General features: G+C 46.1%; 1 protein-coding gene across 3 annotated transcripts in view; it reads left to right on the top strand.

Annotated features, from left to right (window-relative positions):
• L1CAM (L1 cell adhesion molecule) overlaps positions 1-18041 on the top strand; it is a 116439-nt gene that overhangs the window by 67915 nt on the left and 30483 nt on the right. For all 3 annotated transcript variants that reach the window (XM_063119349.1, XM_063119350.1, XM_063119351.1), the window contains 6 exons: positions 91-192; positions 1925-2122; positions 4113-4183; positions 13337-13556; positions 14556-14671; positions 16172-16391. In XM_063119349.1, the coding sequence (XP_062975419.1) occupies positions 91-192; positions 1925-2122; positions 4113-4183; positions 13337-13556; positions 14556-14671; positions 16172-16391 (927 nt within the window). The remainder of the gene's footprint in view (positions 1-90; positions 193-1924; positions 2123-4112; positions 4184-13336; positions 13557-14555; positions 14672-16171; positions 16392-18041) is intronic.

The following is an 18041-nucleotide window of genomic DNA, read 5'->3' on the forward strand; positions in this document are numbered from 1 at the left end:
TCTACCTTCTGCTCACCACTGCTCTGGGGTGGGTGGGTGGGGGTAAGAGTAGCAGATCCCATCTGGCTCATACTATCATCTCCCTGTCAGGCAAACCTGGCCCTGTGTCAAATCTGGAACTGTTGAGGCAGCCGGATCAGCAGGTGAAGCTGACATGGACACCAGGAGACGATCACAACAGGCCTATTGAGGGTAAGAAATAGTGCTGAGTGCCTCTTGGTTAGAGGAAAAAATATCATATTAACCCTCATCAGAGCCTCAGAACTCATGGTTGCTGTTGTTTTTACCTCAGAACTCTCATACAAGGGACGTGTGTGGAAGGGCAGGGCTCTAACCATGCCCCCCTTCCTCTTTCTCTCACAGCAGCACCTGAAACCACATCACCTCAGGAATGCTCCTCATAATGCAATACAGCTGCCATATTCCTCAGCAGTGGGATAATGGAGCCAGGGCTCACATGGACACAGCCCTGGACTTTTTCATTAGCAGGGACACTGATGTCCTCTGTCATCCTCTAAAGTATTCCCTCTACATTCATCCCAGTGGTTGGGGGAAGTACAATATATATTGTTCCTTACTGTAATGTAAAGTATTTGGGGGTGGCTTGATCTGGAATGGGCAATTAAGACCCATTCGCTTTACGAAAGACCTGCTCCCAGCACATAATGACAGCCCAGATAGATGCGATGGCCAGGAGTGCCTACTATCAGCTTCAGCTGATACGCCAGCTGCGCCCTTCCTAGAGTCGGAAGACCTAAAGACGGTCGTGCACGCGCTGCGCTGGTAACTTCGGGGCTCGACTTCTGCAATGCGCTCTACATAGGGCTAGCTTTGTGCCTAGTCCGGAAACTTCAACTAGTTCAAAATATGGCAGCCAGGCTGGTCACCGGTACACCTAGGGGTGACCACATCACACCAGTCTTAAAATCCCTTCACTGGCTGCCAATTAGTTTCCGGGTGAAGTATAAAGTGTTGGTTATCACCTTTAAAGCCCTACGTGGTTTGGGTCCAGGCTACCTTCTCCCGTACAATCCACCCCACACACTCAGGTCCTCTGGGAAGAATTTACTTCAGCCAACAAAAACAAGGCTGACAACTACTACCCAGAGGACCTTTTCTTCTGCCGCTCCCAGTTTGTGGAATGGCTTGCCGGGAGGGATTCATCAACTTAACAGTCTTCCAGAATTTAAGAAAGCCATAAAGACTGACCTCTTCCAGCAGGGCTACCCAGCTGAATTTTAAGATACCTTTTTTAATGGTGTGCTGCTTTTAATGATGCGCTGGTTTTAAATGTTTGAATTAGTTTTATGTATTTTATGGTGTTTTTGTTTGTGTTGTACCCCGCCTCAATCCAGAGGGAGAGGCGGGTAACAAATAAAATTATTATTATTATTATTATTATTATTATTATTATTATTATTATTATTACTAAGGAACTGGTTTGTTGATGAGAATCAACACAGCTGCCTGCACGTTTGGACCCTCCTTGGGATATAGGTATCAGGACTGTCATGATGAGTGAGTGCTCCTTAAAATTTCCAACTACACCACTCTTCCTCAACGATTTATCCACTCTCTTTCACACCTAGCCAAGTTTAAAGCATAGATAGGACAACAAAACTTGAGTCACCATTTGTTGCTACGTGACGTGTGAAATGGCCCCCTGCTTCATTTGAGTTACACCTGGGACCTGAAGCTATACTGAAATGGCATATTCATGACGATGGCATTTTCATTGACATTTGCAGATGGGCTTTGAGAAGACTGTGCTTTTGTGCATGTGCAGCAAATGCATTTCCTTTTTAATGATAGGTTTGGGCTTCCTGATTAAAGGGTATGGAAACCTTGGTTTCCTCTGGATTTGTTTGTATGTGTGTTTGTTTTTAAAATCAAATTCTCACAAAAACCCTTCCTCTTCCCACAGAGTACACTGTCTTTTATGAAGAAAGCAAATTTGGTCCAGGAGAAACGTTAGTGTTAACCAGTGTGCCAGGAAACCAGCCATGGGCCATGCTTTCCCTCTCTCCATTCAGGAAGTATACCTTCTATGTGCAGGCGAGCAACAATCAGGGGGAAAGTGAACTGAGCGTACCATCCGCCAGTCACGTCACAGAGCCTGCAGGTAAGAAAGCCCAAAATGTTGGGGTGGAAATGACATCGACAACAGTTCTTGTAGATGTCAACAATAGAACGGCAGGGGGTGGGGTGGGGGGTGGAGGGAGAGTACTCAACTAGAAACAAATGCATTTATTTATTTATTATTTATAATATTTCTTGGCTGCCTTTCAAGGCAAAAGTCCTCCCAAGGCAGCTTACAGCAAATAAATGAATCCGACCCATGGATTCCACAGTGAACTGGCTTTTCCCGAGTTGCACAGAATCCAAAGAGTTGCAGGCAGTTTTTTGTTTTGTTTTAGTTTCTGGAATTTTATGCAAATTTAATCGTAGAAGAATACGTGAAATAAATTTTAAAAAACGGCTGGGAGTGTGCATTTCCTCTATGGGTTAAAGCATGTAAACGCTCATTTTGGGGGGATTTGTGCATGTTTGGGGGGTTTCTGCATTTTGGGGGGTTTGCGCATTCTTGCAAGTGTGTATATGCACAAATGCGAAATTGGGAAACATCCGATTCTGTCAATGAGCAGACGACGGAGCAAAAGGCACCTGACAATCCGCAAAACATAAACTGAATGGATTTTACAAAATCCGTACAACTCTATTTCCAACCTAGGTGGTAGATGAAAATCCGGGGAAGTGAACCTGGCAAGGCTAAAGAGTAGAGTGGACTGTGAGTTCGTGTTATATATTTCCACACAAGCACAAAAAAGCCACAGAATTTGGTATTTAGGTGCAGTGGGTTGGACCCAGATTTAGTCATACTTAGGGTAGTCAAAGAGTGGGGAAAACTCTTTCAGCTGGAGGGCTAAATTCAATTTCGAAGAAGCTCTCAGTGGCAGGGGCCAAAGGAGGTGGCCCCCCAAAACCCAAGAATATCAATATATTTTAGCTTAAAGGGCTCTTGCCAGTAGCTAAGCATTGTGAGAGGCATTTCAATTGTTTAGAACGGGGGATAATGTACGAAAGCTGAGGATCCACCCAAAGATGGATGGTTGGGAGAAAGAGGCTGGGTGGCCATTTGGGGAATCCCAGAGGGCTGGATTGGGACCCGAGGATTTGGCTCCTGGCCCTGAGGTCCGCCAACCCTGGAGCAAACCCACGTAAATCAATGGGACATGTTAGTCATGATTTAAGTCCCATTGATTTCCATGAACCCATTCTTAAGCATGATTAAACCTGGCTGTGAGCCAATATCTGAAATACTCAGCTTTCATTTAAAAAACAGGAAACAGCCAACAATGTGCCTAGCTAATCTATATGGCTGTGAAGATACAATGCACAGTGAGCTGAAGGATGGGGGATTCAGGTTCCTGTAAAGTGTATTGCCCGCTGCCTGCTGAGCAGAAGCAGGATGAGCCGACACAAATGAAGGAAAGATGGGCACAGTTTGCTGAGTTATACTAGTTGTACAGTCCAACTTTCCTTGATGTGGAATTTGAGCTACCCTGGTGTCGCATGTTGAGTGTGCACAGGGGAGGCCTGAGTTCGAGCCCCAGTTCTCTCGTGACCCTCACGGGTTGCCTGTAAAATGGGAGTCAGGATCCTAAACTTCAGAGGGTTGTAGAGGAATTTAAGGTTGTATTGATTTTGCAAAATTTGTTCTGTCTGTGTTTTGAGGATTGCCAGGTGCCTTTCGGTCCACTGTCCGCCCATTGGTGGAATCAGATTTTTTTCCCCGTTTCCCAAATTTGCCCTTTGTGAAAATGTGCAAATCCCCCCTGTAAAATGCACGTTTTTATTCTTTAGCCTATTGGGGTGTGTGTGTTCTTTTCCATATATTTCTATGACTACATTTGTGTAACATTCTGGAAAGTAAAAAACAACAAGCCGGTCCGCAAGTCCACAAAATCTGTGCATCTCAGGAAAAAATGGTCCACAGGTCAAAATCATAGAAATCTGAACGCCTGTGATTCTGTTGCAGAGTTCTCCGACATCTCTAGAGGAACTGCATAATGACACAGAAGCCAGCCTAACTCTGCTCCGTTCTTTTGTAGCCCCTCTGCAGAATCCCACTGAAGTCAAAGGAGAGGGAAATGAAACCACCAATATGATCATCACCTGGATGGTAAAATATCAATGCTCTTGCGTCACTGGAATGGGTCCCCTCAATCCACTCCTCTCCCACAGTGTCAATGCCCTGGCATGCTCTGAGAGGCAGTAAGGCCATGCTTTGGAATGTGAAGTGCTTGATAGAGCCATTGGTTGTACTGGCTGGGGATGCTGGGAATTGTAGTCCAGCACATCTGGAGGGCAGCAGGTTGGGGAAGGCTTCTTTAAGAGCTCTGTGGCTGGCAGAAGTCCCCTAGGTGCTATCAAGCAATTTCAGACTTAAAACACACACACACACACACACACACACTTTTTCGCAATGTTCTCAGTCAGTTATGAATAACAGATTACTTACTGAGCAAGAACCATCACTTGCTGTGTGTGTAACGTCCGCATCAGCCAGAATCCCAAACCCAGTCCTGTGCGGTTTCACCTCCGCCGCGATGTCTGTCCATGTGCCTGCTAAACGGTTCCAAACACAAAGGGACAGTCTCAGCATGGGGTGACCCTAACACAATGCGCGACAGGTCCCCTATGGATGCCTCCCATGGAGCGAATCTAATCAGATGTCAAACTCTGAATGCAAGTCGCACCGGGATTTATTTATTTATTTATTCATTCGCATACTGGATTTATGCCACTTTTCCCAAAAGTTCAGAGTTGTGTGCAAACAAAACAACCCCTCCCCACCCAGATCATCATCAAATTCACATATCGCAGTGTCCCAAACCAGCAACGGCAATCTAATGTCCAACCAATCGGTGACAGCTCAAATTCAACCCAACTCCAACAGAACAAAAAATGTTCTTTGGAATGTTCAGGGCACTCCGCCTACATTTCAGTATAATCGTTCCAACGACCATGTAAAGTAGGCCAAATATTCTTATCCCCTTATTTTAGGGGTGGAGAAACAGGCTGAGTTGGGGTGAGATTTGAATGGGGCTCTTTCCAGTTTACAGTCTTAACCATTTAATCGTTATGTTTCGCCTCTGGAAGTAATATCCCACACACACACACACACACACACACACTGCTCCCCAAGTCAGTCAGTTCAACGATCAGCTTGGTTCTGGGGGAACCACCTACCCTTTTCCTCTGTAGCATGTAAGCTGGCGAATCTGTTGGAGTCACCTGACACTAGCTGCTCCGTAGCCCTCTAGGATGGCTTCCACAGCACCCCGCAGCCCAAATTACAGGGCCTAATCTGGGAAGGGGCTGCGTTTGTTTGGCTGCGTCTTTTTGTGTTCTTTGTGCTAGACTTGCCGTGTGCGCCTGAGTGGCCTCTTGGCCTACGGGTGGGAGGAAAGTGTGTGTTGTACCATGTCAGCGTGTTGCGTTGTCCTTCTGTTGAGGCAGCTCGTGATCAGACTGTCTTTTATGATCTTCCCTGTGTTTGGGTTTGTGGTCTTGTTTGCATTCCAAAGCGGAGAGGCGGCAGCGGTGCGTTCATCCTGCAATGTGTTTGTCTTCCGGCACTGTCCCCCAAATGCTTGTGCTCGCCATAATGAGGGGAAATTTGGGCAGCCTTCCCAGGAGAGAGCTGGTGCCAGACGTTTCCGTTCAGGGAGGCTTATACCAAGTTCAGCTAGATCAGTCTTGCCAAAATGCAGGAGGCGAAGGAGACGGTCTCTGCTGCCCCAGCTGGCCTGGCATCAGCTGCCCTTCACAATTCATTCTTGTCCAGAAGGAAAGTTATCATGCGATTTCACGTTCCCTTTTAATATGGTTGCAGTCAGAGGAAGCATCTTTCTTGACATTACTTGTGTTTGGGACACTGAGGTAACCTCACATTAGCACCGTTCTCAGTAGAGGCTGGTGGCTGCTATGACAGTGGGATGGTGAATCCGCTCTGGGTTCTGTCACAACCAGGCTGAACTCTAAAGGGGCTATCCAAAGTGCCAAACCCTATCCCCCAAATGGGTTCAGCATCATGGATAACACTTTTAGAGTTCTGACTAGTTCAGTGGAAACCCAGAGCGGATTCACTGCCCCACTGACATACAAGTCACCAGCCTCCACTAGCCGTTCTATTCATTACACAGAACAAGATGGTAGACTGTGGTCACTTTAATTATTATTATTATTATTATTATTATTATTATTATTATTATTATTATTATTTCTTTCCGCCTCTCCCTTTGGATTGAGGTGGGGAACAACATTAGTGCAGGAATCAACACGTCTTTAAAATTCTTGATTTTACATTAATCTGGGTAGGCCTGCTGGAAAAGGCTAGTCTTCAAAGTTGTCTTAAAATCACAGAGGGAGTTAATATTGCGAATCTCCTCCGGCAGGCCGTTCCATAATCCAGGGGCGACAGAAGAAAAGGTCCTCTGGGAAACTGATGTCAGCCTAGTCTTGGCTGACTGAAGTAAGTTCTCCCCAGAGGACCTGAGTGTGCGGGGCGGATTGTATGGGAGAAGGCGATCCTGCAGGACCCAAACCATTTAGGGCTTTAAAGCTAATGACCAACACTTTGTACTTTGCCCGGAAACTAATAGGCAGCCAGTGGAGTGATTTTAATGTTGGGGTAATATGCTCACCCCTAGATGTACTGGTGACCAACCTGGCTGCCATATTTTGAACTAGTTGAAGTTTCTGAACTAGGTACAATGGTAGCCCTATGTACGGCGCATTGCAGAAGTCAAGCCTTGAGGTTACCAGCGCGTGCACTACTGTCTTTAGATCTTCTGACTCTAAGAAGGGGCGCAGCTGGCGTATCAGCCAAAGCTGATAGTAGGCCTTTGGCATTCTTGCGGAAAATGACATGGAGGGGGCGTTGGCGTTTATGCTACCGCAAGTTTTAAAAAATAAAACAAAATCAATCTCTGCATGTGTGCTAATTAGAAAAGCTTAGTAGCATAATTGTTGCCTTGGTGTTTTAGTTTACTACATGCAGGGAATGCTTTATATAGTGGACCACTAAAAAACATGAATGCCCCCCCCCATCTGAAGTCAGAAGTGTCATGGTCCATTAAGAAGTAGTACTGTCCAATGTTCTATTTTCTACCTGCAGCTTGAAGTGGCACAGCCCAAAATTCTGCCACTTTGTTGGCCGTATCATGATGCATAATATGCAGACTGGCTGGTTCTTAATCCAGCAGCAAGAGAAACACCGAATGAATGAAGCAGTCATAGGGCATGTGCTTCCTGAGCAATCCCTGCTCCCTTATTTAGTCCTCGGTGCTCTTCTGGAACCTCCTCTAGCAAAAGTGGGCGACATGTGGCCCACAGTTCAAACCTGCCTCTGTCTTTTGTGTGTGTGTCCCGCCAAAATCACTGCTGCTGAATTGCTGCCAAATTTCAGCAGCAATTCAACAGTGAGAAAGAAGCCACATTCCCACTTTAAAATGAGGTGCGTGGTAACATGCAACTTGTTTTAATGTAAACTAGCTGATATACCCAGCGTTGCTCAGACCCCCTAAAATTTATGTCTGTGAGGTAATCATCTAAAAGTAGGAGGCCAGTGCGAGGCCTGTGCGTTAACTTTAAAACGAATTAAATTTGTTTCTTTTTTGCCTCTCTCACCCTCACGACAACCCTACAAAGTAGGCTGGTGCTAGGCCTGTGAGGTAACTTTAAAACAAATTCTCTCTCTCTCTCTCTCTCTCTCACCCCCAATGCAGGGCTGCCTTAAAGCTGCAGCTCTCTATGACCCACTCAAGAGCTCAGGGCTCTTGGCAGGCGCTAGGAAGCCTCCAAGGACAGGCGGGTTGAAGGCCTGCACCTGCCTCAGCCTGTGCTTCTCACCCACCAAGTGCTCCAGCAGGAGGCTGTACTGAAGCACCAGGGCTGGCATGTCTGGCCAAGCCGGTCCACGCTGCACTGTGCTATCGGTGCCTGTAGGTAGGCTATGAGGGAGCCAGCTGGATGATGGTTAGCTCAGTCATTGCTGTTGGCGACGGGGCCAGAGCTGCACCCTCCTGCTCCTGATGGTGCCTAGTGATTGAGGCAGCCGGCCCTAGGCACTCTCCTTTCAGGCCCAGGATGGCAAGCCCCTTCCAGATGACGGCCACCAAAGCCCGTCCCATCCAAGGCATGTTGGGAATTGTATGCGCAAGCCAGCTTCCTGAATAACATATTAATCTTTGAACACCATCTGAGGTGTGGTGGGAGACAACTGGAGAGCGGGCCTTCTTAGTTGTGGCACCCTGCATAGAGTTTTTTTCTCTGGCAGGCTTGCCTAGTGACTGCATTCATGGCTTTCCAGCACCAAGTGAATTTTTTGGGTTATTTTTATTTTCCAAGGCCTTTTAACTTGATGAGATTTTTTTAACCCCACCCACCCCTTGTTTTAACTATACAGGAATTACTGAATAAAGTTTATAATTTTTATGTAAAAGCATGACTATGCCATTGAAACAGAAAAGTGAATGGAGGAATGACTGATAGCTGAGGCTAGAATAGAAAGGTGGGTGGGGTTAGTGGCAGTTGGAGAAAAGGAGAATAAAGACAGTCAGGGAAGTGGGAGCTGAATTAGGGTTGAGAGATAGTGACCTAGTTTGCTCACCCATACTTTATTTAAAATCAGCCAGTCTACATGCCAGTACTACATCTCCCAGCATGCCTTTGGCAGTCTGCAGATGTCTGCATCCTCAATAGAGCATCAAAGAGTAGCATTGCCAAGGAGGGGAGGTAAACGACCTTTCTCTTCTCCCAGGCATTTAACAGTATTTAACAACATATGCTGAGTTAGTTTGTTTGTTTTTAACGGACCCCAGAATAGCTGTTTTTATAAGGATACTGTTGTTTTTATGCTTTTTATGTTTTTAAACTTTGTATATTTGTTTTTAATGTTTACTGTTTTTAACTGTTGTAAACCGCCCAGAGAGCTTCGGCTATGGGGCGGTATATAAATGCAATTAAATAAATAAATAAATAAATAAACGGCTGTCCATGGATCCAGTTCCATCCAATCCTGCTGGGACTGCCTCGGCCTGTTCTTCTCACTCACCAAGTGCTCCATAAGGAGCCTGGACTGAAGGGCTGGGGCTGGGCCGGGCACTTCCCCACCTTCACCACGTCTGTTTCTGGGCATGCGCAGAGTGCCTCTCTCCCTCCCTCTTAAGGGTGAAGGCTGTGCGCTTGCTTCCCCCGGATTCTGAGAAAACGATATCTGGCCTTTGAGCATGTTTGGCCCCTCAAAGTCATGCTGTTTTATCTAGTTACAATTTTAAAACCATGCAGAGGGCGGGAAGAGGCACCGCAAATGGAGGCAGCCCATTTATATGGGTTCTTTCCTTTTATGTGGAATTGGGTTGACTGCTCGAGACCAACCTTAGGAGTCAGGGTTGTAAAAGATATGCAGCGGTAACCCGCCTATGCACTCACAATGACTGCCAAGGGCCAGTAAGTCTGGCCTCCTGCCCAAGGCATGCTGGGAGTTGTAGGCGTAAGCCTTGGTTTTTATTAAATTCTTTCTTTCTTTCTTTCTTTATTTAAGAATTTTTATGCCGCCATTCAGCCAAAAAAGGCTCTCACGGCGGCTTACAAAAGTATTTCTTGACAATTCTTTAAAAATACTTAAAACCCCAAATACTGTGTTTTTAGATTTTTCTAAAATATTGTACAGCCAGACCTATCAGCATACCAAATTCCAAGTTTTGAACTCATCTGGAAGTGGGCAAACATTTCCGGCCATACATCGCACACACATACATTCTGCTTTATAGGTAGAGATTCCCACTGCCCTGGACTTCCAGGAGCACTATTTTGCATGTTTTGTTTTAAATCAAAAATCATTTTTCCCGTCACCACCGAATTGCTGTCGAAATCTGGCAGCAATTCAACGATGACAATTTTAGTGGTGGCAAGGTGTTGCATTCCCTGCTGGGCTCCAGGTTGTGGAATTTGGCTCCAGACCCTCCCAAGTTGCCCACTCCTGCTCTGGCAAGGCAGCAGAGCAAACACCTAGTAAGCAGCTTTACTTTTAAGAGACACTTGGTAGGCAAAATGTTGACAGGAGAAGCTTATTTCAGCACCTGAAAGCGGTAATGGGAAGGAAGCACCGGTTGAATGTTTACCTGTTACATGCTTCTTAATGGTTTTCAAAAAAGAAACGGTGGCCACCCTACAACCAGGTGATTGGTGCACAAGGATCTGATTGAAAGCCATGGCACCCATCTCTAGTCTGGTGGAGGAGGGCAGAGTGGCTCCCTTGCAGAGGGGGTGAAGCCAGAAACAGTGACTAGATTTGGGTACCAGCCACCACTTGGAACAACAGAAATGTGGTGGTGGAGGGGGGGAAATGTGACAGTGGCAACGCAAAAGAAAGATTCTCCAGTTCCGTGGTTTCGGTCTAAGAGGCTTGGCAGACGTAGTTTGGCATTTGGACTATCTATAAAAGGACAGGTTCACATTAAATTATTCTTCATAGGATGAACACCTTCAAAATAATAATACTGGCCCTGCTTTAACAGCATCCTCAATGCACGCTGGATGGACTTGGCTGAAAGAGATAGTATGGTTTATTTTCAAAAATCATTCACATTTTCTGCTACACCCAGTGCATTTCAAGTATAAGATTTCTTTGTCGGAAGTGGTAGTCACTTTTTGTCTCCTGGATGAGAAGTGCCCTTGTCTTGCGGGTGCTGGTGGTAGTCGTTGTGGAAAGGCCTCCTTCATTGCTTTTGTTTCCACCCAGGGTTGGGGTTCTTTTGAACCATGGTAAAATTGGGAAATGAAAGCTAGGGGAGTAAGCCAGAGACACTGAAGAATCCTTAATCACACGAGGGGGAGGTTAAATGAACCGAAGCATTTAACTAGAAATTCCTCATTTGTTTTGATTCCACTGGTGGCAGCCAGAGCACAAGTCTACCGGCTGAGATCTAATAACTTGAGATGCCTCTGTTTCTGGAATTTCCCTCAGGGGGTTAGGAGTAGATGCACGCACACCCGTTTGATCATTCAGAAGACAAGGAAGTGTCTTATAGAGAAGACAAAAAGTAAATATTGCCTCTGACGAAATGTTCCTTACCCTTGGAACACTTAACAACAAAGCATTTGGGCCGTCTGTTCCTTGGGAGATATGCTTCCCCGTCAAATGTTTTGCGTTTGCCTTGAAAAAGCTTCGCCAGTTTAATTTTTGCTTTAGGTGGTGTTTGAAGGCAGTGAAGAAAGGGGGCAGCCCTCTTCACTGTGCCAAGCTCTGGGGCTTTGGAAGAGCCTTTTGGGGACCTTCGCTTGCTTTCTCCTTTCTCCTGGTCTTCTGAGTCAGTGCCTCCCCCTGCTGGAACCTTAGGGAATTGCAGGGCCTGTGACGCTTCAACCTTTTTTCCTTTGCCCATGTCCCCACTTTCAGAGCCGGGCATGACTGCCTTCTCTCCCGCTGCATCATGGGATGTCGAGACAGGTCTCTAGTGTCTGGATCACTAGGCCTCAGACCAGTGCTTTCTCATGGCATAAGTGCTCCTGTTGCCCTTTAACAAGGGGGGAGTACAATACCTCCTCTCTCTCCAGGGTTACAACCCAGAGAGTAAGCATTTACCTTCGAATTTAGCAAGTGGGAGGTCAGGTCAGTGGTGCAGGTAGGGATGAACCTTGGGGGCAGAAGTCCAGAGCCCTGCAGCACAGCCCCCGTCCCAATGACTGCCCAGACAGCAACAGATGATGAGGTAGTGGCTAGGGTGACCATATGAAAAGGAGGACAGGGCTCCTGTATCTTTAATGGTTGCATTTCAGCAGGTGTCATTTGTATATATGGAGAACCTGGTGAAATTCCCTCTTCATCACAACAGTTAAAGCTGCAGGAACTATACTAGAGTGACCAAATTTAAAAGAGGGCAGGGCACCTGCAGCTTTAACTGTTGTGATGAAGAGGAAATTTCACCAGGTGCTCCATATATACAAATGACACCAGCAGAAATTCCCTTTTCTATGCAACTTAAAGATACAGGAGCCCTGTCCTCCTTTTCATATGGTCACCCTAGTAGTGGCAGCCAGGCCTGGTGTCAGCACCTGAGCTGGCATGGACATGCCAGGGCCCATAGGAACGGTTGCTGGTCAGCACAGCATCCTTTGTGTTCTGGTAGTCATGATGTTGCTAGAAGCTTAAAATGCAAAACTACATGTTCATAATATTTCTTTTTTTAAAAAAAACAGGTGGCAAACTTGTTTTTGCTGTAACGTATCAGGAATGTAGCAGCAGTTGTAGAAATGGCGCTGGATTGTGGGGGCGGAGGAAGAAGAGAAATGTTAATTTTGTCCATCACAACTGATGTAATACACAATACAATTTAAAGTCCTGGTTTTAACCTGTAAAGCCTTAAATGGTTTGGGCACATATTACTTGAAGGACCACCTTCTCCTGTACCAGCCTGCCTGCACCTTCAGGTCATCAACAGAGGCCCTTTGCACTTGCCCTCCGCCAAGGCGGTTAGGCTTGTGAGTACAAGGGAAACGGCCTTTTCAGTGGTGGCTCCGCAACTCTGGACTCATCAGGGGTCCATGAAACTTCTCCTTTGCAGATCTTCAGGAAGGCCCTGAAGACTCGCCTCTTTTGCTGGCCTTCCCATAATCTGCAGGCTGGGTGTTGAAGTCCAGAACATCTGGAGACCTGCTTTGTGCCCACCCCTGGACTAGATCACATAATAGCAACCTGCAGGTCTTCACTACTCTCTTTGCAGCCTGCAGAATCCCACCTGCTTTGCCCTGCTGCCCTCCAGGTGATGAGCCATCAGCTGGTTGGTGGGGAAGAGATTGCTATTTCCCTGCTGCTACAGCAATTTGTGTTAGGATTGTTGGGAGAAGGGTGAGGTTTAAGCTTCTCCATTCCCCTAGCAATCCTAATGATACCGCTGTTTTATCATTGCTATTCTGAATTCACACACCTACACACACTGTCCCATCTCCTGATCTCAGCAGGCAGGGGAGATTTAAACCTTTCCATCCCTGTGTGTTGAGATGCGTGTGTATTAGGCATGGATGACTCCCTCAACCTCAATTTCGCTCCATTCTCCTTACACTGCTAAGTTGATTCCATCCTATTTCTGCACCAGATTGCTATTTTGTTTTATTTTTAGTCTGCATGAACATCTGCATGTATTTTTGTGCGGGCCTTTTCAAACGTAGATGCGTTTTTGCAAGCGACCCAGGAGGGCTAGTCTGATGCCGCGCGTGTCTGTTCCTCATTCCTCTTCTCCTCCCCTCTCCCTTGCCACATCCCTTTCAGCCCTTGGCTCCCAGTGAGTGGCACGCCCCAGTGCTGAGATACCACGTGCAGTGGCGGCTCGAGAACCAAGTCCAGTGGAACGAGACAGAGGTCGAAGCCCCCCCTGTAGTGGTGACGGACACGCCTGTCTTCTCGCCCTATGAGATCAAGGTGCAGGCGCACAATGACTTTGGAAAAGGACCTGAACCTCTCACCACTCGCGGCTACTCAGGAGAGGATGGTGAGTCAGGAGGGAGAGGCATGCACCCTGCAGACATTAATACAGTAGGTGTGTGCATTGTGGCATGAAACATGTTGGCCAAGGGTGAAGCTGCACGCTACATCGATTGTGCAGCCATGTGGGTGATCATAACCCTTTCCTTAACATTTGTGTGAGCATGTGTGGCCCCGATCCATACAGGTAGGGGGGCTTATACCAATATTCTTTCTTTCTTAATTTCCCGTGGGTGGTGGTGGTGGGGCAAATTTAAAGAAAACAACGACTGGGTGGATTGGGCCCAACAGGCTTACACAAAATCAAAGAAAACGTTATGGCTATCGACACACTGAGCCTTTCGTTTAGCCCTCAAATTTGAAGCCAGCCAGCCAGCTGTGCCAGATGCTCTAGGTACGTAAAAAAACGCTTTGTAAAATGACCACTTTCTACGGTCTCAGGATCATCCCAAGACCACGGAAAAAGCGGGCCTAAAGTGAAGGGCCATATCCTGGGGCAAGGGAGGGACCATCCCTCCCTGATCCCGGGATACCCTGTGTGTCATGTGAACACACAGGGACAATCCCAGGGATCGCCCCGGGATAAAGCCCCATCAGGCTGTGGCCTCTGTCTGCTTCTCAAGCAAGCAAGTGGGAGCAGTGATGAGACAGTGGAGGAGCCAGAGCAGCTGGGTGATAATGGCAGTGAGAAGGTGGACCCACTGAGGGAAGCAGCCCATTGAAGGTGCCTTGCCCAAGGGCCCTCCAAAACCTGGAGCTGGCAGTGGCTGGTCCTAAGAAAGGTATTGGCTGACCGTGGATTTTGGTTTCCCCCCTTCCTTATATTTCAGCACAACTTCTATTTGTGTGTGTGGTTTAGACTTTAGAGTCTGGCACCTCTTTAGTCAGCATTACCTCCCTTTCCGGTGCAGCTAGACCCAACGCCTCGTTCCCTGTTCCCTCCTCGCCTCACCCCTTTCTGACTACTAACACTGTGAGTACAATGAATTCTTCTCTTCCTCCCCAGTCCCTAAGGCCGTCCCTGAGAATGTGGAGGTTGAGGTATTGAACAGCACCACCATCAAACTTTCCTGGATCCTGCTGAACAAAGAGAAGGTGTTGGGCCACCTCAAGGGATTCTGGGTAAGGCAGAACATGTCCACTCAGGAGCAGGAGGGCAGCACTTCTAAATGTCTATTTGTTTATTATTTATTTAATCTTTACAGAATAAATTTATATCCTGCTCTTCAAATAATTTCCCAAGGTGCCCTACAATTCCACCCTATAGAATAAATTTTCTAAAACATGAGAAACTGTGAAAAGTCCATACTTATTATAACACGTACAGGTTGCAGAATGTGGACGTGTGTGGTGCAGGATTTTGATTGTTGCCGGGTGGTGGTTGTTTTTTTACCTCAGAGTAAACACATCCCTGACTAGTCTAAGGGACCTCTGCAAAACCTGGAGTAGAGACACTAGCAGGCCAGAATGCCATTCTTCTGGTTAGCTTTATTTATTTATTTATTTATTTATTTATTGCATTTCTATACCGCCCAATAGCTGAAGCTCTCTGGGCAGTTTACAAAATTAAGACAATTCAAAATGTAAAACAACAGTATAAAACCATAATATAAAATACAGTATAAAAGCATAACCAAGATAAAAACAGCAGCAATGCAAAAATACAAATTTAAAATACAAATTTAAAACAGCAAAGTTAAAATTAATTTATGGACTGTTAAAATACTGGGAGAATAAAAAGGCGTCTAAAAGACTATAATGTAGGTGCCAAGCGAACCTCCTTAGGGAGCTCATTCCGCAGCCGGGGTGCCACAGCAGAGAAGGCCCTGCTCCTGGTAGCCACCTGCCTCACTTCCTTTGGCAGGGGGGTTAATGGCTTTGTTATTGTTTCCCTGCTTTCTGTGGGAAATATCCGATGCCACTGCTCCGCTTACACCATTGACGTGTAGCACGAGCAACCTTCAGTGCCATTGCAATAGTGTTGGTTGGTGCAACAGATTTCTGCAGAATTTTAAAAAAATGCTTACTGTAGTAAGGAGAAAACACTCTTTATCAATGATGGGGTGGTAAATTCTGAAGTGTAGATGGTCATCATGACAGTCTCCATAGCCACACCCCAAGGAGAGCCCCAAAATGCAGGTGATCCTATCAACAAACTGGTTCTTGCAGTTTTCATCTCTACAGGGATCTTTTTGTAAAGCTGATGGGTCTTAATTGGCCATTAAGATTAAGCCCCTGCAAAAGACTTTGCATTCCAAGAGGGAACAGTACATTTTCTCACTGGGGAAAATTCATTCTCACCCACCCACACACCCACCAGCTACTGTGGGGATTGCAGCTAAGCTCAAAGGGAAAAGGGTGATTCCGAGGGGGGTGGCAGGTGACATCAGGGTTGAGGCTAATCAGAAAGTGTTGCACTGCGTCCCTGCGAGCCCTGGCTCTGCTGCAACACTGATCTTTGCATGCTCAGAAGTAGTTCTTGGAGGGAGGGGTGAGGCACTCTGCACATGGTCAGAGGCATCTTGCACAAAGGGTGCCGGAATGGAACAGCTGTGAGTGTATGGATGGAGGTCAGGATGACGGAATTGTGGATAATAACGCCCCCCCTCTCCCTCCCACCAGGTTTATTACAGCAGGCTGGGAGCAGCGTCGGACCGTAGCCGTCGGCAAATCCATCTTCACACCCACAACCATGGGCAAATACTGATTGAGGGAAAGCTGTCTGAAGTCATAGTGGGGGGTTTCAAGCCCTGGAGCCGCTACCAGGTTAAGATGTCTGTGCAAAATGGGCGGGGGGAGGGGCCCCACAGCGAGGCCATGGAATTCGACACACCTGAGGGAGGTAAGAACCTGGAGGCCTTCTCCCTCGGACCTTTCAGACCTTTATCTCCACCCCACCCACCCCAGCCAAATGTACATTGCTTACCCCGGCTTAACTTCTCTTCCTGCCTATAGGAGCTTATTTCATGCACCTCAGTCTCCTGACAGCCCTGGCTTGGGTTTGTTCGTTTGAATCATATCTGCTTTATGCATATTAATGATATTACTTTTTTCATTTTCATCCTTTTTAAATAACATAATTCTCAGGGTAAAATAAGTAAGTATCATCATCACCATTATTATTAGTCAGGAAGTTTCTGATAAAAAATCCTCTGATATAAAAGAATTGGGTCTACTGGGTAATGTCTAGCCAAGGACGTCCATCCGTTTGTGAGTGCATTCCACCCATAACTACCGTATTTCTTCGATTCTAAGACACACTTTTTTCCCCATATAAACATCTCTAAAAACGGGGTGCGTCTTAGAATCGCAGGTGCGTTTATTATTTCTTGGAATCAAAGCTTTTTTTCTGTTGGTGGTACTGAAATTAGTGTGCGTCTTACAATCGATGGCATCTTAGAATTGAAGAAATACAGTAGCGTATTCGAGTAAAATAGTCACAGAGGAGTGTGAGCCAGCCTTCCCCAACCTCTGTTTGTGTGTGTGTGTGTGTGTCTGCATGCGCTATTAACCCCGTAGTGGCTGCACAGTGGTGCTGCACTGTTCAAATGACGCGGTCGCCAATTCGCAGCCACATCAGGATTTACTACTACACACACACACACACACATACACACACACACAAAACTGCACATTTTCAAAGTATCAATTTACAGCAACTTTTACCTTTGCTCCGGGTTATCTGTGGGTGTTACGAAAAATCTCCAGTTGTCTACTGAAGATGGAGCTGAGTCTTTTGCTGCTGTTGATAAGTAAGTGCTGGAATGCAGGGCAGGCCGCATGCTTTTTCAGCCGGATAGCCCTTGCTCCCTCCTGCCCTGTCTAGCTTTATTGATTTTGTCTCGCAGCAATGATGCTGAGGGCTTTTGAGCTGATCCTCTTCCAAAGTGGCATCATGTAGACACACCCACCCAGGTCCTCTCCAGATGTGTTAGACTGCAACTCCCAAAATTTTGACCCTTGATATCCATTTAAGTTCAAAACTATTGATAGAGGATGAAACATCCAGCGTTAAATATATTTTGAAATTCCTTGTTGTTTATGTAGATATGGATACACACATATGGAGACCTTATTATGCCTTATTAAATTGAATTAAGGCTCCAAGTCAGTTTACCTATGAAAACTAAAACCATGCAAGAATGGAAGTTAAAATAAACTAAAATCAGCATCATTTAATATACGGTATGTCTAGAATTTTTTTTTAAAAAAGGTCCATGCTTATATCCCACTAAAGCTTGGGAGAATAAAACTTTCACCTGATACTTAAAAATAAGGAAAAGAGGGCAGTGAATGAATATTTTTGGGAAGGTAATGTAAATATAATATAAGGGAATCTCATTTCATCCTCACAATAACCCTTTGTGGTTGACTATGCTGACAGATAATGACTTGCTCAAGGTCATCCAGTGAATTTTCAGAGTTGAGTGTTGAACCTGGATTTCCTACATCCAAGCTCAACTCTGCAGCTGCTCCTACATCCGGGTCCCTT

The sequence above is a fragment of the Elgaria multicarinata genome, chromosome 3, assembly GCF_023053635.1.
Source record: "Elgaria multicarinata webbii isolate HBS135686 ecotype San Diego chromosome 3, rElgMul1.1.pri, whole genome shotgun sequence".
Lineage (NCBI taxonomy): Eukaryota > Metazoa > Chordata > Lepidosauria > Squamata > Anguidae > Elgaria > Elgaria multicarinata.